This window comes from Anguilla anguilla, chromosome 10, assembly GCF_013347855.1.
Source record: "Anguilla anguilla isolate fAngAng1 chromosome 10, fAngAng1.pri, whole genome shotgun sequence".
NCBI lineage: Eukaryota > Metazoa > Chordata > Actinopteri > Anguilliformes > Anguillidae > Anguilla > Anguilla anguilla.
In genome coordinates this window covers 31,156,064-31,181,847 of record NC_049210.1, presented here as the reverse complement: position 1 = coordinate 31,181,847, position 25,784 = coordinate 31,156,064, and the positions used below count along the sequence as shown (strand labels likewise).

The following is a 25,784-nucleotide window of genomic DNA, read 5'->3' as shown; positions in this document are numbered from 1 at the left end:
CGTTAGTTCATGCCACAGTCTTACCCCACCCTCTGTAAAACAAATTATACTTTATAAGTGGTACTGCCTGAATAACACGAATAAATCCCTTTAAATTTGGGCTTGCGTTATGTTCTATTTCAAATTTATTTCTTAATTTTTGTAGTGCTGTAATTTCATCTTTATTTACCAATATTTCTTTTTATAATGTCATTTAATTTTTCTTAATACAGATGTACTGACGCCAACACCAGTTCTGTTAAATGCCACTAAACTATTTAGGTTTGACTTGCCCAATACTTAATTATATAAATTGGTATGACTTCACATGTTGTAATTGCTCACCTAACTGTTCTCTCTTTTCGCCTTTGAATGGCCTGGCCTTCAGTGAACTTCCAGAATGTAATGTACTTAACTGACAGTATATAGAAATGCATGTCCGGGCTACACTAAAACACCAGCAAGAATTGCTAGGAACGTGGTTTCACAGAAATGACTACATAAAGTTATAGGTATGGGTCTGTAGCGTAAATGTATACCCCTTTCATTTGGTAACAATTTTTAGTTTTGGCAGTAATCTGGTAAACAATGAGCTAGTACTGAACTGAGAATGTATGGCAATGCATGGCCGGGCTACACTAAAACACCAACAACAATAGCTGGGATCGTGATTTCAAAGAAACCATTGCATAATTTAAAAAATATACATACAAAGTAATATTCCAGTCTTAAAAACCATCCAAACAGCAAGCTAATCATTTAAACCAGCCAAATAGCAAAATAGAAGCTAGTAGCTAGCGATTGTGTACAAATTATATCTGAAATGTTTTAAAATAAAGGTAAGTCTCTATCAAAGCTCAGAAACCGTGGTTACTGTAATGTTATTTTCGGGACTATTTAACGCTATTAACGTTAATTCTGTGCTTGTATTTTGATAGAAACTCACCGGAAGTTTTCACCGGAACTGTCAGAAAGAGTAACTTACTGAGTGGCAGCATTAGCGTTCAGCTTGAATGCTGCAAAAACACAAAAAACACATCTAAAATGGGAAAGAGCTGTTGTGCGCTTGGCTGTAAAAATAGATTCAACAAGAAATCGGAACTATCTTTTTACAGACTGCCGAAAGCTAAAGAAAAGAGAAGCAAATGGATTGCTGCAATTCGCAGTGACAACTGGAATCCAAGCACCGAAATGTGGATTTGCGGTTGCCATTTTGTGTCAGGTATGTTGGATTTTTGGGTAAAATCATACCTTGAGTTATATACTGTATTGACTACTCATCAATTAAACATTTAGCATCTTTCATTTATATTCTATGTAACTGTAAAGTTTTTGTCAGAATTTATTAAAAAACATCCATGATGAGCCTTGTGTTCTACAAACAAAGGGGGGATGGTTAGATAGTGTTAGCTAGCCAAGACAAACCCAGTTTTCCTTATAAGGGGGTACTCCACAAAGCAAGTTTAGACAGTTAGCCAGATAACTTTAAATGTTTCTACAAAATATGTTGAAATTTTGTTTATTATTAGCATCCTTATGGGTGGCTGAATCACACTCCTAGGCCACTTTTGTAATCCTGCTTTGTGGAATACACCCCCCCCCCCCCCAGGTACACGAGTCAAAAGTAATGATGAAACCATGTATATTTCCTGTGCAGAGATGTAAATAAATTAATCTTACATTACTAGTAAAACTTTTTGTTTGTTTCAGGAAAAAAGAGCGATGATCCCCTACACCCTGACTACGTGCCAAGTGTATTCAGTTTCACCTCCACCACTGATCGAACTCGGGCTATCAACAACCGAAGACATCGACGATCTCAAGAAGTTTCTAAGAAAGAACTTGGAAACACAAGTAGAGAGCTGGCTGCCAGAGCTATTCTGAACCTGCATCAAAGTCCTGCATCAGAAGCAGAGGTACAGACTGTTGTCGTCCAAGGCACTGAGGTCCAGCCAGAAGAGAAACACAATGACATCGCCTCATTACAGGAACAGATTAAATATTTAAACACTGAATGTCAATCGCTGAGGAATAAAGTTCACAAATTAGAAAGTGAGTTGATACATCGTACTCTTGACACTTCACAATTTGATGACAGCAAAATGAAATTTGGTAAGTTGTAATGATCACTGTCGAGTCCAACTGCCTTTAATTTAAGCAGATAATCATTTGTTTTTACTCCCGGTTTCGCAGTTTCCCCTACTAAAGGCAGCCATGTTGCAGCATGTTTTGCCACTCAGTCCGACTGAGGGGGCGTATTCCGGTGGGAAAGTGACGTCAGCGAATACCCACTATTGTTGCTAGCTTCACGGGGCTACGCTTGCATAATGGTTTGCATGGTGTATCACGTAAAAGGATCCTGTCACAAACAAGCAACGGCACCGTAAAGGGTTCCGCAGCTCTCACAGTGAACAGATCTGTTTCTTTTGAGTTCCAGCCCCCATGGCGGTTCCATTATACGAAGGAACATTTAATTGCATTAGACATAGAGCGTATACAACATCAAAATCAAGCCATACGTAAATGGATCAAGGGTCCAGGAATAGTCTTTCTCCGTGAAGATTGCAAACTCCAGTGGTTACTCGAAGTATTGCAGTTTAGTAAGCCTCTAGCATAAACATGCATATTTTAGACAGGCAAGCATATGGAGGTATTTTTGCAAGTCTATGTGGAATAGAATAGAATAGATTTACACTCTGAGATTCACAGAATAGATACATATCTGTAGGTTTACATCTATAAGTGGGGTTTCACAAATCTGTAGATTTCATTCATAAATCTGTAAATTAATGTGAGAATACACGCAATAGCAATTTCAAACTTGAGCAAAGACAACTCAGTAAATAGAAACTCTCGAACCAACTAGTGCAAAGACAACTTAGTGATTACAAAGACAACTCAGTAATTACAACATCTTACAACCTCTCGACTTTTGCACCAAATTTTGTAGAGTACCTCGATTTTCTAACTTGTGAAATCGAATTCGCTGTTGGGCTAATTATCTAATATGACGTTATGACGTTATGATGGGGAGGGTCAATGCTTGTTCTTCCAACCAATCAGACGAGCGGATTCGGAATGACTCTAATGCAATTACTTTAAAGAAGTCTGTAGCCAAATCCTAAAATAAATATAAAACTGAAGAAGACAAGAACCTCAGGGTTGGTACGGTCTATGGGTGGTTCCCATTGAGTCCACTACAAGTTCAGTGGTGGTTCCCATTTTACTTCAGCCGTTGGCCCAGCCCAGAGACTGTAAGGTCCAGCCCAGTTCCGTTCCGTGTCCCCACCCATAAAACAATTCTGTTACCCCTGGAAACCAAAATAAGTAAACGTTAGAAAGAAAGGGATGTGGTGTTTGTGCAAGTTGCAGAAAATCACAGATGTCAGTTCCAGCACAAAACTAGTAAGAGTGTGAAAAAGAAACATAAATTGTTGCTTTGCTACTGGGAGCACAATTTCCTCGGTAAAGAAAATAACGGAAGAAAATTCTGGTCCCGGGTTGTGACTCCGTACCATGACGAAACAAGGAGCTGCATTGCAGACATACAACAATGAACTAGTGACGTGTAAGTTAACGACTTATTGATAGTCTATATCGGTTTTGTTGTTCTCTACGTAACGCGAAAACATTATGAATACGTTTAACTTATCTGGCGTTAGCAAAGTAACTTACCGTTCTTTCTCAGGCTAGCTATGTTGACTAACCACGCTTAGGTTGCCAGCTAACATTGTTTTTTCACAATCGTGAATTTTAATCATGTTATGTCAAGTGTATAGATTATCTAGCCATGAATGATTTGGATCGCAATGTTTCATTTTTTTTATTTAAAGTGATAGTTTCGTACCCATATTGTAAACCGTCATTCATTTCATATTTCATGTGCAGCCTACTGTAATTTTCTGTGGAGCCAATGTAACTGCACTTTGTGTAGGCTAGCTACTTACAGATTAAAAAACAATGATACAGTGCAACACTAAAAATGTACCACTGCCAATTGAGACTAATGTTTCTTTGACCAGGGTCATATAGAAAGGTTTTACCCATGGAAATGTTGAACTAACAGCTGTCCTAAACAGTGGTGTGAGGGGCATCTTTGAACACGCAGTGTGTCGAGCCTTGAAGCAGATGGGCTACAGCAGCAGAAGACCACATCGGGTTTCACTCCTTTCAGTATAGAACAGGACGATGAAGCTACAGTGGGCAAGTAATGACCAAATCTGGATGATTCAAGCCTGGAAACGCGTAGCCTGGTCTGACAAATCTCAATTTCTGACATGGGAAAGGGAGATTACTCAGAATTAGGAATAAACAGCCCAAATCCATGGATGCATCTTGTTGTGTTAATGGTGCTGGCTGTGGGTCGTGGTGGTGTGGGGAATGTTTTCTTGGCACACATTAGGCCCCTTAATACCAATTGAGCATCATTTCAATTCCATTTGCATGTCTGACCTTATACTTGTTTCTGACCATGTACATCCCTTTATGGCCACTGTCTACTCTTTTTCAAATGAATACTCCCAGGAGGAAAATGCACCATGACAAAATGTATTCATCATCTCAAGCTGGTTCCACAAAAATGGCAGTGATTTGAGTTTACTCCTGCACATCCCCCAGATCTCAATCCAACAGAGCACATTTTGGATGAGGTAGAATGGGAGGGTTTCACTGCTTTTTTAAATTATTGAAAACTGTGGAATGCCCTGATTATTTATTGCATGAAATAGTGCAGTGACTCAGTTGTATTCTGACTTCTGAAATTCATACATGTAATGTAGGCTACACTTCGTGTTATCTGAACAAAAATGTCTTCAGTATAAAAAGCCAAGTTTCATACACAAAGCATGCACTCTAAATCTGTAAAAAAAAATTCCTTAAATTTTGTGTCATACCAAATTATTGAAGTTGCAACTAAAATTTCACCTTAGTTTCACAGAAATTAACTGAACCATTTTGCAAAGCAGTGCTGTCCATGCTTTCCTGCATTTGTTCTAGTGACCTGGGCATGTGAGAGACCTGTTGATGGGCCTGTGTTTTGGTAGGAAGAGAGATGTATGCCAGTGGTGCTTCAATCTGAAGTCAATTTGCAGATTATGTATACTGCAAGCTGAATTGGCTTTGGTTGTCTAGCAGTTGCTTTTGGAGATCGCCATTTTGTGTCACTTGTTTTTCTTGATATGCCCTCAAGTCCTTCTTCTTTCCACTTTCGGGCTCTCTACACTCTTGTGCCACCATCTTCTAGGTAAATCACACATTAAATCTCACCTCTATGCAGAGTCTACAAATATTAGTAAGAAACAATGGTTTGTGAAAAGAGCACAATATCTGAAAAACCTGCTGATGGTTGTTTACTGAGGAAAGGGATACATGTTTATTTTATTAGCAACGGGAGTAATGGGAGGTAAAGCAGTTACTCATTAACATTCCATTACTTCATTATTCATAGCAACAAAAACTTGGCTGTCCTTGTATATGTGGGGGAGTGGAGGATTCTATTTGACAGTGGGCTAGACTAGAGAGTATGGGTGTCCTACACTGTCCTGTAGACTTGCATGTGATTGTATACACGTGGTAAATTTCCACAGGCAATCCTCTGCAACAGCAAGGCCAGCAGATACTGATTATTGTGGTTTAACTAAATATTTGGCCTCTGATTGGGTCAGTCCATGCCATGACTGAAATGAGATGTTGTTGCCTAACCCTTCCAGATTTTGTTGAAAAATTCACCAATGGACTTTTGAATTTACTGATTGAAAAAACCGCCCCCAAAAAAACAAACATTTTAATTGTTATTTTTCCCATTTGCGTCCTGACCTGTCACCTGAAGAAACTTGCTCAAACAAACAAAAAAAAAAACTTGATTGAGAAGGCCTAGACACTTGAAAAACATCAGTTGCGTAGAAGTCTGTGTGGAGTGTTTTACTAATCCCACTCCTGCAAGCTTTCACCCACACTCACCCAAAATACTATAATCTTAATATTTTCCCCACAGTGACTATTATGCAGATTGTGTGTTACGGTATATGGAAGTACAGTTTTAGTGATTCTCTGCATTTACAACATCTGCATTGGTTGATTTGTGAATGCCATTTTCTTTGCTGCAGTACATTTTTGACAGAGCACTGTCTGGAGTGGCTGTGATTTAGTAAGCATGTAGGCTAATTATTATGACTAGCGCACACCTTCCAGAAAGTCAACAGTTTTAATATTATTATTAATTTAAAGGAAAACACTTTTAGTCCTGTCAGCAGCAATATAAATTCCGCAATATATTGCCTGTTCCTGTGGGTGTGCAGGGCGTATAATTGAGGCCGATAGTTTACATACACCTAGGCTAAAGATATTCAAAATCAGTTTTTCACAACTCCGCACATTTCATGTTACCATACATTTATTTTGGCAAGTCAATTAAGGCATCTACTTTGTTCATGTCAGAGGTAATTTTAAAACAATCGATTAGAGACAGATTTATTTCAGCTTTAATTCACTATTTGAATGCCTTTAGTCTTTGGCCTTAACTGTATAAGTCATGCTCTTCAGTCCATTGTATATGTACTCTGGGGAGAGATGCATTGCTGTCTTTTGAAAGACATGGCTGTCAATGAAAGGAACTCCATTGGCAACAGTGTTGTACAATGGGTAGGGAACTGTGGTTGTAACCCAAAGGTTGCAGGTTTGATTCCAAGGTAGGACACTGTTGTGCTGTATATACTATGTACTTCAGTATATATCCAGCGGTAAAAATTGATTCTATGTAAAAGTGTAAAAAGTTGTATAAGTTGCTCTGGATAAGAGCTTGTGCTGAATCGCAGCAATGTAATGCAGTGCAATGTAAAGAAGTGCTATTTACCACTAAAGCCGCGTTTCCACCAAAATTACCCGGAACTTTCAGTCCCAGGAACTACTTTACCAGGAACTAAAAGGTTCCTTCAGCCAATGGTTGTCTGCGTTTCCACCGGGGTCTAAAGTACCGCGAAGATTAGGCAAATTAGCCCACTGACGTTGTCGTCGGTCCATCTGTCATATGATTTCTTCTGTAACCCCATACTACCACCGAAGTAGCCTACATTATTTTCTAATAACCGGGACAGCCCGGAGGGGTTTATTCCACTTATATACAACGGGTTACCAACAATGACTATATATGGTTACTTTTGTATTTATTGATTTTCATATATCCTCTCAAACACATTAATTAACAGCAGAAAACATGCACACGTTGTAAACAATTTGCTGTTTTATTACTTTCTCGACGTCAATTCCATATAGGCTAATCGCAAAATGACAAGAATAGAACGAAAACTCGGACTTGCGTGAAAATGTAAATTAGTAGTGGTACAGCCACCGTTTGCTTTCCTTCGAAGTTACTGCTAGCCGAGCAGCGAAGTGTGCCCTCCAGATGCGAACCATGCACCATAAATGAGTCCATAGTCTTCCTGGTCTTTTCGTGGAATTGAAAAATGGCAGTAAAATTGAGTAAAATTACAGCAGTCTGAAAAAGCTAAAGGGAAGATTACTATAATTAACCTGTTATTTTACCCGGATAAAAAGTGCGGTGATTTCCAGTTTGCTTTTACTGTATCACCAATGTTAATTATGCAGAACTACCGCATACCTCATATAACTGTATCAAACGTTTTGAGTCAATTACAACGGGCTAACTAAGAAAATCCGGAAGAAAATATTCAGCAACCGAATTAATCCGTTTGAATGTTTTGGTAGCCTACGTAATATGCTGTCCCAGCACGAATGCTTAGCATTTTATAAAACGAATACTAAAGCAAGAAAAGAACAGAAGAGCACACGTTATAATTCCAAGACGTTGACAGGCTATAACCAAAAGTAGGCTACTGCGCCGCATAACATACAAGTTTGATTTTAAGTTATTATGAAAATAAATTGGTTTGCCGCTGCATATTTTCAAACATGGCGGGTAATGGCGGAAAATAAATACAACACAAATGCTACGAGTACTCGACCAATCAGAAAAGTTCAGCGCTGCAAGCTCCACCCAAAAGGTTCCTGTACTTTCGGAAAGTACTACCCCCCGAGCAGGAACGTTTTGGGGGGTAAAACAAAGCCCCCAGAACTAAATTTAGACCCTAGTTCCTGCGGTGGAAACGCACTGAGTTCCTCAAAAGGTTCCTAGTTCCGGGGTATAGTTCCTGCGGTGGAAACGCGGCTAATGGCAGTAAAAAAAATTTGATTTAACAAAGCAGTTTGATTTTGGACAGTAGACTGGTAATAGTTACTGCAAGTCCCACAACTGTCTACAAGAACCACATTTTCTATATGCGTGTGCAACTGAGCACCAAGGTGCGACCAATTTTTTTCGTAGGTATCGAAGAGCTGTGCTCCAAGCGTGAACTGTTGAATCGGCAGATCCAGCAGGAGGAGGATGAGAAGGGGCGCTTGCAGCATGACATCCGCGTCCTGACGGAGAAGCTCAGCCGCGTCAATGAGAGCCTGGCTCGCCGGCTGGCTGCCCGAGAAGACTTCGAACGCACCATTGCAGAGACCGAGGCCGCCTACATGAAGGTCACTAAACCACGGCACAGAGAGCATTTTAAAGTTGCACTTATAATGCAGTATTAGCTATGCGTTTGTTATACAGCAGTGTCAGTGCCTGCCATGCCTCTTTATATTATTCTGTACCCTCAGTTACACTATGAATCCATACATACAGGCTCAGGTCGCTTTGTTGCTACAGCTTGCCTGGTGTATTGGATCTAATGAGCACTAACTGTGGGAGCTGCATGTGCAAATTAAAAAGCAAGAGTAACAGCACCAGCTGAATGGACCTATTAGGAGGGAGGGAGGGAGGGAGGGAGGGAGAGAGAGTAGCGTAGCCGTAGCAAATTTAGTCCAGCTATATTGTCCTGACAGGCTGTGCATTACAACAAAATGGAAAAAAACAACAAATTAACAAATTATTTTTTAAAATTGTGTCCAGCTTTTTTTTTGATATTGATAAAAAATACACCAAATCTCCCGCAGATCCTGGAGAGCTCACAGTCTCTGCTCACTGTGCTGAAGCAGGAGACAGGGAACCTCAGCATGGTCACCAATCCCCAAGGATACAACTAAAACTGACAGAACCCCGTATGGACTGCCTCCTCTCACGTGTATTCCCACAGACAGAGACAGTTTGTGACATTTATGTATTCAAGAATATGAGTAAAGATTTATTAACGCATGGGGGATCATGATTTTCATGCTTTGTGCACGAGATTGTAACTAGTCTTTGATATACTTTGTATTTTAATAAACTAATACATGCATTTTGTAGCAGCAGCCATGTTTTTTCTGTCTTCATGTGTTGTTACTAGATTGAAGTGTGCTGTAAAATTAAAAAAAATACTTAGATACATTACATGGGCAAGAAATGACAAAGATGGGCGTTACAGAGATCAGCTAGAGCTTGGAGGGAAATAAAAACCCCCATGCAGACTTCCAACTCATATGTAAATAAGGACAAATAACAGAAATGTACTAGAATTTCAATTTCTCCAGTTCCACTGCTTTATGTACATGTGGTCATTTCATTGCACTGACACCTCCAAATTAGGTATTAGTTAAAGACCACTTAATGTATACCAGTGCTGTCCACGTTTGGCCACTGCAACAACCTTACAACTTAATAATAGGCTCCAGTTAAACAGTAAATATCTAAACTGGAATGCCAGAGACCAGTGCAGTTCTAATGTAAGTTACTGGCACAATAGCAAGTATGCTGTCTGGCAAGTTAGGGGTTGGTGGGGCATACCTATGCAGGACTAAGAGTTTGCCACCTTTTGGGGTTTAGAAAAAACGGACCCACTAACCCTCTGGAGGTGTTCTGGGCATGGTCACCAGGGAGGAGACCCAGGGGCAGACCTAGGACATGCTGGAGGGATTATTTCCAAAGGCTGGCCTGAGATCACCTTGGGATCCACCGGGATGAGTTGGTGGAAGTCGCTGGGAAGAGACATGTCTGGGCTGCTCTGCTCGCCCCTTTGCCACTGCGACCCTGACCTGGACTAAGCGGTTAGCGAATGGATGGATGGATGACCACTAACAATGATTCAAGACATTAACTTCTGCACCCTCTTATTTAAATAACTCTTGTCTGAATCATGCAAAAAACTAAAATAAATGTAATCAACTGTCCAGTCACATTACTGTTCAAAATTACTTTTTGCCTTATTTTGGTCATTTGTAACCTCCAGTTATGTTTTACTGATTTATCATTGGTTCTAGGTTGTCAGTATAGATTGTCAATCTTTAATTGTCAGTCTTTGACAATCCCTCCCTACTTCCCAATTCCTCATTGTATTAGAGTTCAGGAACCAAACTGAGAATATTTATACACTGATATAGAAGGAGGGGGAGGCTTTGCCATTTATACAATTTTTGTATCAGTTCCAATGAATTACAGTAATTTCAGAGCCTGACAGACTACTTTAATTATTTGGAAAGAGGAAATAACATGACCAGTGCTTTACTTTAAATGATGGCACATTCTCCAATAAATGTGAACTTTTGGCCTGTACCCATCTCTCCAGGAAAAACCAACTCAGCTACACCTGTTTGCATGGACTTTTGGGCTTCCATTTGAACATAGGGATGAAATGGAACCCCAAAAGCCCAAGAAAAAAAAAACACATATAGTTGCGGTGAGTCTCCCTGTAGCAGAGAGAGATGGGTACAGGCCAAAAGTCTACATTCAAGGCAAAATGCACCATGCTTGAAAGTAAATAGAGAACTTGTCAGGTCATTCGCTCTTCACTAATTGCAGCATGTGCTTGTTGATGTCATGGGACTTTCTATTACATGAAACATCAGGGAAGTTAATATGAAATCATGCTGTTTTCCATGCTGAAGTAGCATCCCATGCCACTGTTGTCCAAAATCATGTATCTAAAATCATGCATTTAAAAACTAGAAATGGACATCATTGGCATCGCATAATATTTCCACAAGCATGGTATAACATGGCATAACATTTTATCATGATGACATCAGGGAAGTTAAAATGAAATTATGTTGGTTTTCTATGCTAAAAAGTAAAAGACTGGTACCCAATAGTCCATAAAATAATGTATTCAGGAAATTCCACCAGAAGTTGAGTTCTTATTGGGGTTATCTATATACGGCTAATGACAGCTTGTCTCCACAGTAGCATGACATAAAAGAAGAAACTGAAACTTTCCTTTGTGTATGTTTCACAATTTATTTATTGTTGTGTATCAGACTGCAAAGACTCCAAAATTCATATTTTGCTTCAAATATGATTTTGTGAGTGTGTGTGTAAACAGTTCTGGAACAAATATAGAATATGGCTGTAATTCCTTAGTATACTAAAATATATTTCTTGAACATGTTTTATTAGGGCTGTCAAATGACAAAATGATCACATTTGCAGATAAAATAAGATTAATTATAATTTACATTTGTAAATGGTGCTATATATATGAATTTACATTGACATAATAAAAACACTTTTAAATAAACCTCTAAAGAAAATTATTTTCTTGTAAGTTCTTTATGAAATAACAAACCAACTATAATGACCTGGATCCAAATCAATTTAATCTAATATAAGATTTTGGCTTTTAGGATTTTGAGATCACTTTCATCAAGTTAAAAATTTCTGTTTTAACATAGCACACAAACTCTTACCATACATTTCACTTCCTCTAAATATACAACACTTATAAATTAAAGTCACAGCGTACCAAGGTTTGCTTTCATCTAATGTAAACAAATAAGAGTAGGAAAAGAGATTTGCTCTTCTTCAACAAATGGAAAAACTAATGGATGTGGAAAAAGTCTGTCCAGCACTAAACAGAGATAACTCTGAAATTCAGTACAAATAATAATGTCCATTAGGAGGGGAAATTAAAAGCTTTATACCGTAGATTTAATAGCTGAAACAATGGCTAATGTAGGAATACTTATTTTTGCACCATTTGAAAGTAAAAAAAAAAAAAAAATTAGTCACAGGCCCTGCACATTCAGTGCTTTTGTCTTTCATATCTGGCAAATGTATATGCAGCTTATGGTAATAGGTCCTGTGTGTTCAGATCAGCTGAAGATCCCTGACCAACTTATTTTGTCCACTCAGATGATCTCAATGTGTACACAGTGATTTAATTAAATAAAACACCTATGTACAACTGTCTGTGGCCCATGAAGCCAATGATGAGAGCTTCAGCTCCAGTTCCACCCTGCAGAAGCCATACTTGAGCTGTCTATGTTAGCCAAGAAATAAATCAATCAAACGAAAGAAAGCAAACTGCCCAGGGTTTTAAGTAGAAATGGTCAAAATAGAGTAACGTATGGAAATCATCAAGCAGATATTAATATCGCATAATTTCAAGACTTTACCCATTAATTTAGACAGCCCTAATTGCTAAACATATATATAGTTAATATATAAAATGTTTGGTTGAAGAATCAAGTGAAGTTGTTTTCATGTTACTTGAAATACAAAACACAAGGTGTGTAATACATCAGAAACTTGTGAATCTATTTAAATTTTGAATGGCCAGAATGGTAACTGGTATAGCACAGCATACACATGCAAGCATGCAAAAAAAAGAAAGGTATATACTGTAAGCATATGTTCATGGTTGAAGGTCAAAGAGGATTAATATGCACAAATACAGACTTAAGAGTAAGGATCATGGCACCCTTCACTATTAAAGTCACTGGTAATTCATAAAAATCTAAAAAAAAATAATAATTCCACTGTTCCTTGTTTTTCTGTACCTGCCACAAAGTAGTTTCTTTTCTGTAAGAACAGTTTTCTGGCGGTACTTGAAAGTTTTGAAAAGTCTCTTTGTTGGTATCTACAATTATTGGCATAACCAGTTTGAGTTTGACATTTCCCCAGCTCCAAGTCACCATTTCCACTTCGTGATGCATATTTCATTCAGAGTTCAGTGCTTTGTGGCTGACAAATTAACCTGGTTAAACATCACCAGCTTCGGAAGTCATACATAAAACTATCAATTTGGTCTGCCCTGAACTTGAACCTGTTCAGACAGACTGTTCGGACTACATGCAGGTGCTTTCTAGGATAGTGAAAAGATTCAATGGAGACGTTGTGTGTCCAGTTCTGACAGTTCGTTCTGGGCAGTCATTTCTGAGAGGCTGCCGTGTGTAGAGTTGGTCCTGTGGCACTCCGTGGCTCATGGCTGACCGGGTTGGTGCCACCTGGCTGCAGCTTTCACCATGCGCTCTAGTTATGTTAGAAGTAGAGTGCGGGATCACTGTGGAAGTCTGAGAGGGTGGGCCTATCACCTGGAATGAGCTGAGAAAGAAAGCAAGCTTGAGTTAAATAAATCAACATTTACATCACTTGTTCAAGGCATTAATTATAATTTTTATTTGTTAAATTTCCATTCTTATTTGTGGCAAAATAAAATTCTGTTTTTCATGGTGGTAAAGGTGTTTACTTTTGAACTTGACCCCAGAGCACTTTGGTTATAAAAATATTGTACTGGCAAATTAATTAAACACTAACTTCACCTACAAACTTTAATAGAACTTAAAGCAATGTTTCTGGTTAGAGTTCCATTATGACACGGAGGATTGCAGACCCAAGAAGCTATAAATCTATTTGGGGTATGATGTGGTGATAAGAAACTGAACTAAGTACTCAACCTGAATAGCTTCAGTAAATAACCAATTGCACAAACTGATTATACGTTATTCTGCCACGGAAGTTGTGAATCCTGTAAAATAAGGATAAGCCAAATCCGACTGCAAGTATAAAAATAGGGAAAAACAGAGGTATTGCCTAATTTAATTTAATTGGACATCTAAATTTTTGACATGGAAAAAGTTTAAAGTTTCTGTTGCGGAAAGAGGAAATACCATGCCATTCTGGCTGGTGCTTGACTGCTCAAAATACATGGTACAGGATCAAATTCATAATTATATGACCAGACTGTGGAGTGTATAATACTGACCTGACCTTGACTTTGTATTTAAGAGCATGTTTCTGAAATTATTCCTTTGTCAAAATAGATGTATTTATAAAAAGGGCCAAGGAACTGCACTCATTTACTAACAAAACCGCAAATCTTACCATGACTTCCTCTAGAGACTGCTCTGTACATTCAGCATTGCAATCTCCAGAAAATACATGGACATCATGCTTATCTTCCTGCCAAGCACTGAAATCCACAGAGTGCTTTGGAGTATAACTGGAGAGATCTGTAATTAGACATGGAAGAAGGAGATTTGATAGATCAGTCTCTTACATTGACTTAAAAACAAATAAGCACCCAATAAAAAGCCTATTAAAACAGAATGTCAGAAAAGGATAGAGTCCCCTACTCTGACCAACAGGTGTCACAGCAGTCCACTGAATAAAAACTTCAATGTCACATTTTCTATGTACTGCTCTTGCAAAGCTACTTCTATGATCCGTACTGCGTCTACTGTACAACCAACCACATCCTACTTGTGAGTTTCCAGACCCATTGCAAATATGCACCAAAACTGGTACTAAAAACTCTATCTGCCACCACCCACTACATCATTGCCCTCGCTAACTTCACTCTCCTAGTACACTTTCCTTCCTTCTCTCTCTCTCTCTCACCAATGCTACTGGTGGTGTTGCTGGGGGAGCTTATATAACTGGGACGGGGGATCAGGAATCTCTTGATGGCAGGGCCCCCCTCCTCCACTTCTCCTTCATTCTCAATCTCGCCTCCATCCACCAGACTGCTCTCTGATGGGTACTCAAAGGTACTGTGGAGGCTTGACTCATTGAAGGAAATCTTCAGCTGTGGGCAAAAGAGAGAGAGGAGTTAGCCTAAGCACTGGACAGTTCCTTTCTTTGCTACCCTTTTCTGCTGGTAGCCAGCATTATGGGTTATATGGGTCTGAAGAGCAGCATATCATAAAAAGAATATAAGAAAATTACAGGAATTGTTAAAATGGTGATCATTTTTATTAACCTTTTTTAAACCAGACAAGTGAATTAAGAACAGATTCTTAACAAATGAAATGGAATGTAATATCTCTAAACAAAAAGGGAGACACCTTAAGATTGTGAAAAGTGCAAATTATGAGAATCTGCGCTGTGTAAGCCTTTTGCAACCTTTATTACAGCATGGCATATTTACACTATCCACTAGCGCTTACGTTATCTGCTTCAGTCCTGAACATAGAGCTGTGTTTGAACTAATAAAGAGAGTAAAGGTGATTCAATTTATTTTGTTAATAGCTACTGGGTAATTCTGCCCTACTCTGGACCCAGTACTCCCAAGGGGGGGGGGGGGGGGGGGGGGGGGGGGGGGGGGGGCGTGCTGTTAATCTGTAGTAATCTCCATCACAAGGTCCTAACCCTACATATTCCAGTGGCAGTATGCTACCATTTAAGGAGCAGGAGAGCTCCTACATCACTGTGAGAAAGTTACTGAGCACTGGAGAAACACAGGATTTACTGTACTGCTATTTCTACCGATTTATAATGCATAATGTGACTGTTCTTAATGTACTGCTGCCATGTACCATTATTTGCCCTGCCCATTAATGCTACACAACATATTTAAAACACATAAATGCAACAATTAAATATACACAACTCTGTCTCTGACATTTAGAAGCAAACTGTAAAGCATGGTATATTTCCTGGGCAATTAAACTTTCCATTCAAAGTAGTATTTGGACAGAAGTTACAGTGTATATTTAAATTCTGTTTGCTGATGTTTGCTATAAAATAAGGCAAAAAAATCAATAAACACTGAAAAGGCCTTAGATATAAATGTCGGCTCTAGGTCCATGCAGTAAAGCATGCCCCCTGGGTAACTATGGGCTTGCCTGCGGACAATTGCTTTCCCATCTTGAGAATCTTAAGCAAAAATCTGCTGTTGTACAGAAGTGACAAGACTAACAGACTACAAAGTATATCATATGGTAAGACTGAGGTCAAACAGATGCCTCCGAGTTGTTGATCTTCACCACACTTAATACATGCATTCTCCTTATTAATGTTGTAACCCAACGATAGGAGGCGCCACCGGGGAGGGGTGACGGGTGCAATAATTTAACACAAACACCAGAACGGATATGGTTGTCTTCGTCAACGTAACCGGGACTTTTATTTTGAAAACAGGAAAACAAGCAAATTAATACAAACAAAACACTAGCTCCAAGTGAGCCTAACTATACGGGTCTTTTGGGCCCTGTCTAAAGTCGGGCAGCTAAGCTGCTTACCGACAAGACAAATTGTAGACAAAAGAGTGGTCAAAAAACAAGCACAGTTCGGTACACGGTTCAGTTCCTCACACAGAAAATGGGTCAAAAGGTAATCGGGCACTCAGACAGAAAACAGGTAATTCACAGGTTCCAACACAATATCTGTAGCACTCACACAGTCTTTTCACAAAGAAAACTCCAAACTCCCACACCTTGACAGCTGTATGGGCTCCTACTTATACTGAGCTTCATTAGGTAGAACGGCTTTCAGGTGGGTTTAACAAGGGGGCGGAGCTGGCAGTTGGAAGGGGGTGGAGCTGCCGGAATGGAAAATACCGGCCTTCCACTACAGCTCCCTTCATGGCCTTACAATGTATAATAGAATAATATGGTATGATTGGACAACTGAAAAATACATACAGGTATAAGGTCAGTATGATACTATGGAATGCATTTTGCACTGTAATATTTAGGTAGAACTGGAAAGATACTATACAATGTGGTGGGCAATGGTAAGAATATGCACAGGTTAGTAAAGATGTTACAACAGGGTAGGTCTTGTTATTTGTAGATTACTCTGGGAGGAGTTGTAGAGTATGGCTAATGTCATAGGTATCTGTTTTGTGACCCACGGGTATTTAAACTTGCATTTCAATTATTCCCCTGGATTACTAATTATACAGTTGAGTGTCTAATTGTGACATTTATATATGTAAAAAATACAGTACCCAATAGAGAGAGTGAAAAGGAATCATGGAACAAGGAGAGAATGCCAAATGCACACACAACCAAATGGCCTGGGATTCCCAGTAACATGCACCCTGCATATATTAGAAATATGTAAAAATGAAAGGAGAGCGGTGGGAGAGGGGGGGGGGGCTGACTGCGAAAGGGAATGAGACTATGACAGTAAAACTGTTGTGTGGCTGTAAGTATAAAATGCTGACCATGTGCATCCCTTTATGACCACAGTCTACCCTTTTCCTGCACAGTCCCCAGATCTCAATCCAACAGAGAATCTTTGGGATAAGGTGAAACTGGAAGTTCGCAACATGAATGAGTAGCCAAAAAATCTTCAGGAACTGCGTGATGCTGTAGAGTCAGCATGGACCAGAATCTTTAAGGAATGTTTCCAGCACTCTGTTGAATCCATGCCGCAAAGAATGTTCTGGAGTCATCTGATTTATAATTCTATCTATAAAGAAACAGTTGAAACCTGTAACTCCTCATCAAAGCAAAGGATCTCAATAGGGATTCTTGATTTCTGCAAGTTGTGAAATGTCCAACATGATAAAGGCTCCAACCAACTGGAATGAATTAGCTGTCAACACCAAATTAAAGTTATGCACATTTATTCCATCATGTGATGACGTGAAGACAAGACGGTGGAAGAAACACAATTCCACCTGCTAGAACCTCTAAAATTGGCATGAAAAATGTGGCACTGGTGGAGACAGCCTCGTGAGAGAGGACAAAGGGAGAACAGCAGGAAGAAAAGGGAGTAAAAACAGGAGACAAAGTAGGATCAAAGAGCAAAGAACAGGGGAGAGACTCAAGGAGTCATACAGCAGGGGTTGTAAAGACTGAGGAATGGAGCACAGTTCAAGTACCGAGGAAGTAAATTATTGAAAGGTATGGTGGACTTTTACACGCAGCCGAGGACCAAAAAATGTGCAATATCTTCTGTATTTCCTCTTAAGTAAAGAAATGGGGTCAGTATGAAACTATTGTTTTACATATCCAGTCAGTTTAAACATAGTTAACTGAGTAATCAAATACATATCTTAATGTCTTTACAAAACAAGCCCGTTCCGTTTTAAGAAAGAACACTTGACACAACATGAAGTACAGCCAATTATTTGCTTTGGAAATGCCTCATCCAAGGTGACCTGAATATTATCGGGAGTTATCTGAGAACAGACCAGTTTTCTTTTTTCTTTTTTTAGGGGGGAAAATGCTTTCTGCAAACAAATTAGGTTCAGTTCTGCAGCAGGATAACCAAACACACAAGTCTAAACTCAGGTCAAATGTCCATGGCTTCCTTATTGTAAAGAAAAAGATGTGGCCCTACTGTAGTCAAATGAGCAAACAAGTACACAAAAAGGAGAGGTGGGTGTAGAAACCCAAGTGGAAAGGGTGAAGTGGGAGTGGAAGAGAACCAGAAGGGCAGCCAGCGAAACTGACGCCACCCCCACAGTGAAATGTTCCAGCTTCCTTATGACACATGGCATCCACTGAGGAACAACTCAGATCTCCACTAGCGGAGCAGTTGGAGCCACAGCCACAGGTCTCCTGTAACACAGAAGCTGCACGCGCACTGGGGGTGGGGGTATTTCAGGCACACCATCTGCTTTTTGGGCACCAAGACAGGGACGCTTCACAGCAGTGGGGCTGGCTCCTCTTACAGGCTACTGTGACACAAACATCACTTTCATTTGCACTGGTCAAATGAAAGCTAATGGCTCAATACGGACAAGTACTACTACTTGGTTCCTACCTTGCTATGCAATGTGGGCAGATAGTTCAAATAATAGATTGCTCAACCAGAAGTATGAAACCAGGGGCGTAACCAGGGAAATACACTTGATAACATACAGCACATGAGTTATTTTATCATTTAACATGATTGAAGCTCTCTCAGGTCCACAATCTATAACAGAACAAGATAGCCGCAGTGCTAGTAATTAAGCCCACCACAGTAACTAAACTGAAAATAACATTCCACTGTAGGAGTCTGAGAGGGAACAGCACAGACTGGTTTTATAGCAAAAGCATGTTGGAAACATCTATATTTTTTGCTGAAAAACACAAATATAAACTGTATTTACAAGCACACAGTATACAGAATGATGTTATTCTAGTTTCCATATTCCGAATAGGATGCAAGAAGGAATATGACCACTGCTGTTCTTGTTTAGCTCAAATCACAGCATCTGAAAAAAGCTCCGTAGGACATGTTTTCCCTATAACATGTAGTACAAGGTTGAGATGCTTACGGGCTATATTTTAACGATCTAAGCTCATGGTCTAAGGCGCATGGCACAAGTGCATTTAGGGCATGTTCAAATCCACTTTTGCTAGTTTAATGGTGGATAATCTGTGCGCGAAGTAAGGCGCATGGTTCAAAGGGGTTGTATTTAGTCTCTTAATTAATCATAGCTGTATTTTGGGTGTAACATGAAATAAACCAATCAGAGTGTCATCTCCCATTCCCTTTAAAAGCCAGGTGCGCTTGCACCTTGGCGGATTGCTATTATAATGGCGGATTTGCCAAGCTAATTCTGATAAATATTATGACTAACCATTATGACGTGTATTTATCTTAATAATGCACCCTTAAAATAACAGTAAAATACTGCGCCATTGACTTAAGACCAGGTTTTTGTTGGTCAATTGCGCAATCGCTTTCCGCTGCCTCAAGATAGCAATGCGCCAACAATGCGTCTGACCACACCTCTTTTTTAGACCATGGGCACTCAGATGGGCGCAAGTACATTTGCTATTTAAACAACGTGGGTGCTGGATGGGAAGATGACAACTGCGTCGGTCTAAAACTAGCAAAGACACTTGCATTGCGCTTGGCGCCAGGTGTAAGATAGAGCCCTACATTGTGCTACTATTGAGTATTGCAGAAAATATTATTTTGATATTTGCTTGTCTGTGTTTGCTGTTTGTCTGTTCTAACATCCGTGGAAAAAGACGAGCAACATCAAAAATTGTACTTATCTTTTTCAAAATGAATATATTAATGTACAAAAATAACACAGAAAATCACTGTTTACCAGCACAATTTAGAACAACCTATCAGGATTATAATGGTACCAAGATATTATTGGTATGATGTATGTAAATCACAGCACATTAACATTAGCTATCTGTACTTCATAGTGAGCTTCTTTTTAGACATGTTCACAGAAAATCTAAGACTTCAAGGGCATTATGTGTCCAAATTCATATGCAATGTCCCATGTTGGAGAAGTAAAGCAAAGTGAGCTCATGCCCTTTTGCCTTCATGCTGTATATCCTTCTTGCAGAATGGCAGCTGTAGCATAATGGCCAGGAAATTTGGGAAGCAAACTTACAGCTAACATTGTAGGTTTGCTTCCAAGGTTTGGCACTGCTGCTATATACCCTTGAGCAAAGCAGTGAAATTGCTCCAGCAAATATCTAGCTGTATACATGGATTATATGTAAAAAAAATTCAAGCTGTGTAAGAGCATCTGTCAAATGTGTAAAATATGCATAAAATGTAAATGTACTCTGATTTTCAGAACTATTTATTGATATAATTCACATAAGTAAATTATAAGCCTCTTACATCAACAGGTGTAGCGGGTGTAGCTTGGCTAGTTTGCTAGTGAAGCACAGTGAAGCAAAGGTCTCGTAGCAGGTTACCATGACAACACTCTGATGACACAACCCTCAAATTAAAAATATTTATGACGTTGCTTGTGTCAATTTCACCTTCAGCTGACTAGTAACGCGTTTGCGTATTGAATCTTTGGACATGCGAGTAAGGCTTTCAAGCAGTGATAACCAAAATGACACAACGTCTCGTGGGATCATGAGTCCCACAAGACGTTAGGCATAAAATTGCAAAACAGGGCAAATAAAGAATGTTTAGGAGAACATTCCGAGTGTTTGGAAGAAAACACTCATGAGTCGACTTTCAATAGTAAATTAGAAATTCACATTACATCATTACATATAAGCTATTTTTAAATAACACTAATTTCTACCAAATATATAATAATTACAAAATTATGAAATAGGTAAACTTACGAGATAAACCTGGCTTTCTATGGCATGCATAATCTATTTGGAAGCCTGCTTTAAAGTATTTTAGGAAATTATGCAGCCAAAAAAAAAATGCAATATGAGACAGCTGTTCTAAATCCTCTCCCATCTGTTTGCACTTGAAATGACTGTTTCACTGAGACTAGTTTTCATCAGCATTGCATATAGCATTGTTAAGATATATGAAAAATAGTCAGATTGTGTGGTGCAGCCTGTTGGGAAGGAGACTTTCATTCCATATATGAATCCCCTTTAATTCTTCGCAACGACACTTTCTGGACTCTGATCAAATCTTTACCTGTAACCCTCTCTGCATTTCCCGTCAGAAAAAACTACACAAGTAAGGTGGACTGTCCACACTCCCTACAAAAACTATGTATAAATTTCATATGCAACTATTTTAGTTTAGGCCAATTCAGTCAGACCAACAATAATCTGAATTTTGACTTTGTTTACCATACATGCCTTAATCAATGTTGTGTTTATAATGAGTCAGTGGGCCAGATTTCAGCAAGCATTAGGGATTAGTTAAGAGCCTTGAATTGTTCCAGAATAGTTCTGAACCAAATCCCTGCAATATAGTCACAGCTTGATGAAAGCCAATAAAGCTAGTGCAGTTTATCCCCGCACTGTTGAAACTAGCCTATATTCAGTCAACTTTTCCCCCTCAACATTGACTTGCATGTAGAAACAACCATTAGAACTTTTCATTCTAAACTCAGTTTGACTGAAATTGCTGAACTCAACAAAGTGTGTTTGTGAAGAACAGAAAATAATTTTTTTTAAATTGTAAATTAAACCTAAGGATAGTTATTGATTGAATCCCAGCCACTGTGTCAGAAAACCTGCTAAATTACCTGCCTTTGAATGTAAACTAAGATCTGCTACACCCACACAAAACGACAGATCAATAGCACCAGCTTACATGTCTGACATCACTGTGTTGAGGCATTTTGTGTCTTAATGATGTATTTATTTGTTAAACAAGACCAGGTTAAAACCTAGTAAATGGCTGGACCTAACACGTGATCCGGCCGACCAATGGTGTAACTTCATCACTCACTCACTCAGTCGCTCACTCAGTCGCAGACATTCGCGTTTGTAGGGCTGGCCCCGTTGTTGTGGTCCAGCCAAAAATAACAACATTAAGATAAGTGATACTATGATTCAGTTAAATCTTTCAATGCACACCCAGATCCCAAATAAGTATACAATGTGTACCTTTAAAAAGATAAGGTAAAAATTCAACAGGCTTCTCAGTTAAAAACAACAATCTTTACAGATGTCTTGTGTGCTTAACACTCTGTTCTAGAATTAATATAACACTAGTTCGGCACTATAGTTTACGCATATGTTAAAGAGGCTTACCTTCTTGCGGGTAGGAGTTTTGGAAAGGCAGGAGCGGCTAAGAGAGAGATATCCACCGATTACCTCTATCTCTTCTGCTTTAGGATAGCGCTTCTTCAGGAGAGACCCCAGCTCTGCATAGGGAGGTTGCTTGGGCACCTGGGTAGGATGAAGCTGGTCAGCTGCAGGCCCTTGGGGCTCTGGAGACCAGGCCTGGGGGTCAGGCCTACGTTTAGGCACCACCGTGAAGGTGTTTCCCTTCCGTTGTAGAACCAAAGAGCTTGTGGCACCACGCACTGGCTCCACAACCACATCATCTATATTAGTGACTGGCAGCTGGTCTATACACAGGGGCTCTTCTGGCAGCATCACCTGCATAGGGGGGTCCGACATGAGGTCCACTGTGGATGGTGAGGGGGAGGTGCAAGGATTCACTGGGACATGTGGTTCAGGGGGCTCTGCTATAGCATGCCCGGGAACTATTTCCTCTTGTATTACGGGGGGCCTAGGTGAGGGTGGAGGCAAGGCAGGGGGTGTGGGCTTTGGCACTGTAGTGGTCTGTGGCTCAGGTGCACTGGGGTGTGGGCATGGAGAGTCACATGTGGGTTTGATGGGGCTTGAGGGCACAGCTCTGACCGAGGACACTGTGGGCATCCTGCGCTTTGGTATGACGGTGAAGGAGTTGCGGGACTGCAGGCGCAGGTTGGCAAGGGCACGTGCCTGGACGTCGTCGACTGGCAGCGTAGACAGGTCCGGGCGAGGAGAGGGGCGGATTTCAAAGGTAGAGGAGCGGAGCGACGGGCGACAAGATGGACCTTCTGGAACATCTCTGCGTCTCTCCAAATAACTTGGCACTTTTGGTTTGGAAGACTCTTCTGGAGCATCCCAGCCCTTCTCACTTAGGGGTTTGGTCTGAGACCTCAGATTTACAGGTGTTTTGTATTCCCCTTTCTCCTCAGATTGGAGGGATACAGAAAAGGGTATGCCACTCTCCTGCTTTTCAACAAAAGACAGGGTTTGAGGCATGCGTTGGGAAGGCTTTGAGCTCTGGAAGACTAAATGTATAGGTGCCGGTTCTGGACTTAAAGCAGGCGAGGTGGACCTTGGAGGTGTCACACACTTTGGCACTGGATCAACCTGTGGCTTGGGATGAAGTCTCAGCCTATTTGAGCTGGTGTCTGCATCCAGCAGGTTTTCACTGCTGCGGGACCTAGGCTGGAGTTTGTCATAATTACAGTCAAACTTCTGCAGCATGCGGTTGACCCTGCCCTTGCCCTGCATGTGTACTAGTTCCCCATCAGTACCATAATGGCCTAATGTACTGAGGTTCTCCTCACTTCTGCTCAGTTTAGAATTGTAGATTACAACTTCTTTTGCATGTATCTCAGTCACTGCAGTACAGTTCTGATCCAATAGGTCTTTTATGGAGCTGTATCTGCCGTTATGTTGCAGTTTAGCACCAGTCTTAAAATCTGGAGGCTCTAGTAAATAGTCCGGGTCCGATTCTATTATTATAATGTTCTCAGCGCGTATAGTACGGACGCCAGGCACACTGCCATACACCTCTAGTATGTGTTGAATTGACCGAGCAGCGTTCTCTTGGTCCCGGTGCTTTTTACGCTGCCTTTCCATTTTAATGAAGGGATTATCGTGTAACGGGCCCAGACTGTCCGACAAAACCAAACTCTCTTGTTCTCCATGGCAACAAACATTCTTGTCCGGTGTAGTAATGTCACAGTGATCGAAAGCCGACCAGGGTTTGTTTGTTTTAAGCGGTGAGAGTAAGTCTGGAGTGAAAGCACGCTTACCTGCAAAGTGCCGGCTAGTAGAAGTAAATGTAAAGTTCCCATTAAAAGTAGGACTGGACTTTTCAGACCTGCCATTCTCCCCATGTATCTCGTCGTTAATCCGCGCTGCGAAAGCACTGGAGAAAGAATCGAATGTACCTCTGCTCTTTGCTTTTCTCCGTTCCAGAATGTCTTTCTTCCAGACCGGCACCGAGCTGTCCAATTCTGTCTCACAGCGGAACACGTTTATTTCATCACTAGACATTTTGTAGAAAAGACGCTGTCGCCGTAACCGGAATAGAGGTTGTTTTCTTTGCAGCGACTCAACAATTGACTGCTCACAGCGCGCACGCACGCATCTCACCATCGCTGTTCCAGCGACTTCCTAGGAGTGCTTCTCCGACTCCGCCCTCTGCACCTGTCACCCTTAAACGTCACTGTAAGTCTAAAGCCTTCACACTCATAAAAATGACCAACCTTTTCAGTAAACACCTAGTCACCTTATATTGGAAGGGCCGTGTCAGAAACGGCTTAATTGACTACTATTGTGTAGGCCTATACAAGTTGTATACTCAACAGTAGGTAAACCGTTTTGGAATATCATGGACTATCGGTGCGATTTTTTGTGTTGCCCTAGGGGTACCTTCTTTAATGCACCCCTAGGGCAAGACTAACGACTGCGCTCATTTTTAACATAGTGATTAATCAAATCATGAACAATATAACGCATAAAATTTGAATAGGCTATTAGCCTATGGAGTAACTAAGAATAATATAAATTGTGCTTGTAACAAAATAAATAAGGGAGTAAGAGTGGGGACAATCCACTTTGACAGGCCATGGAAATGCAAGCAGCACACCTCTTCATAGAGTTAAGCGATTAAGCGATTTCTCGCAAAATTATGTGCAAAAAAGCAAGTTTACATTTAATTGCAAGTCAATGTTCAGGACAAACTTGAATCCAGAGCAGGCATGGGCTAGATGTGGAAGGCTTGAATGAAAACACCATCGCTGTTCCCTTTCTATCTTGCGACATACTATAGCAACTCGGGACATCAACAGGTGACGATACGTCTACAGCGGATACGCCTACGAGTTTAATCATAATCATATAAAATGACGTACCGCCAAAAGCTGGTTTATCCTCCAGTGGTAGGGCTATTAATATTTCTGGCGGCCCTGAGTGATTGCTTCTGTCGGTTAGGCATTTATCCTATCGCAGCACACGATGACTCATGCGTTGTTGTTTCTTTCCACAAACTGCACACACGTGCAAAGGTATTCTCAGTAGAAAACTACAGCACTCAACGAACATCTGGTGGCCTTTTCAAGCTGGGTCTTTCGCGTGTAGTTCTTTCGGAAGTGACTAGAAAGAAGATGCCGCAACGTATGTATGACAGGACTGAGCAACACCATGTCAGTAATTAATGACCAAAGCGGAATAAAGGAAACGCTCCCACTCTAATATGTATATCTCATCATATTGACCTGCTGCCTTAATTGCTACTACTTATCTACAGGGGAATTTTTTAAAGCAGACCTGTAAGCCCGGTTATCAAAATGTAACCAGCATACCATGTTCATCAGGAAATTAGGTTATTTTTGCATAGCTACAAACAGGACGGATAGTTTAACATTCTTCATTTTTGTCAAGAGGTTTAGAATATCGATTATAAA

The 25,784-nt window shown here is 40.2% G+C and overlaps 2 protein-coding genes across 2 annotated transcripts; one reads left to right on the top strand and one right to left on the bottom strand.

The window, feature by feature from the left end:
* The first annotated feature begins 2,119 nt into the window (after window positions 1-2,119).
* Window positions 2,120-9,267, top strand: LOC118206475 (Sjoegren syndrome nuclear autoantigen 1-like). The gene is made up of 3 exons (XM_035379248.1): window positions 2,120-3,547; window positions 8,318-8,517; window positions 8,977-9,267. The coding sequence occupies exons 1-3, from the start codon at window positions 3,496-3,498 to the stop codon at window positions 9,064-9,066; spliced, it is 342 nt and encodes a 113-aa protein (XP_035235139.1). The 5' UTR covers window positions 2,120-3,495; the 3' UTR covers window positions 9,067-9,267.
* Window positions 9,268-11,171: 1,904 nt separating this feature from the next.
* LOC118206474 (taperin-like) lies at window positions 11,172-24,767 on the bottom strand. Its single transcript, XM_035379247.1, has 4 exons — window positions 22,342-24,767; window positions 14,573-14,759; window positions 14,057-14,184; window positions 11,172-13,276 (listed from the first exon to the last, which is right to left on the bottom strand). The coding sequence occupies exons 1-4, from the start codon at window positions 24,472-24,474 to the stop codon at window positions 13,214-13,216; spliced, it is 2,511 nt and encodes an 836-aa protein (XP_035235138.1). The 5' UTR covers window positions 24,475-24,767; the 3' UTR covers window positions 11,172-13,213.
* Window positions 24,768-25,784: the final 1,017 nt, after the last annotated feature.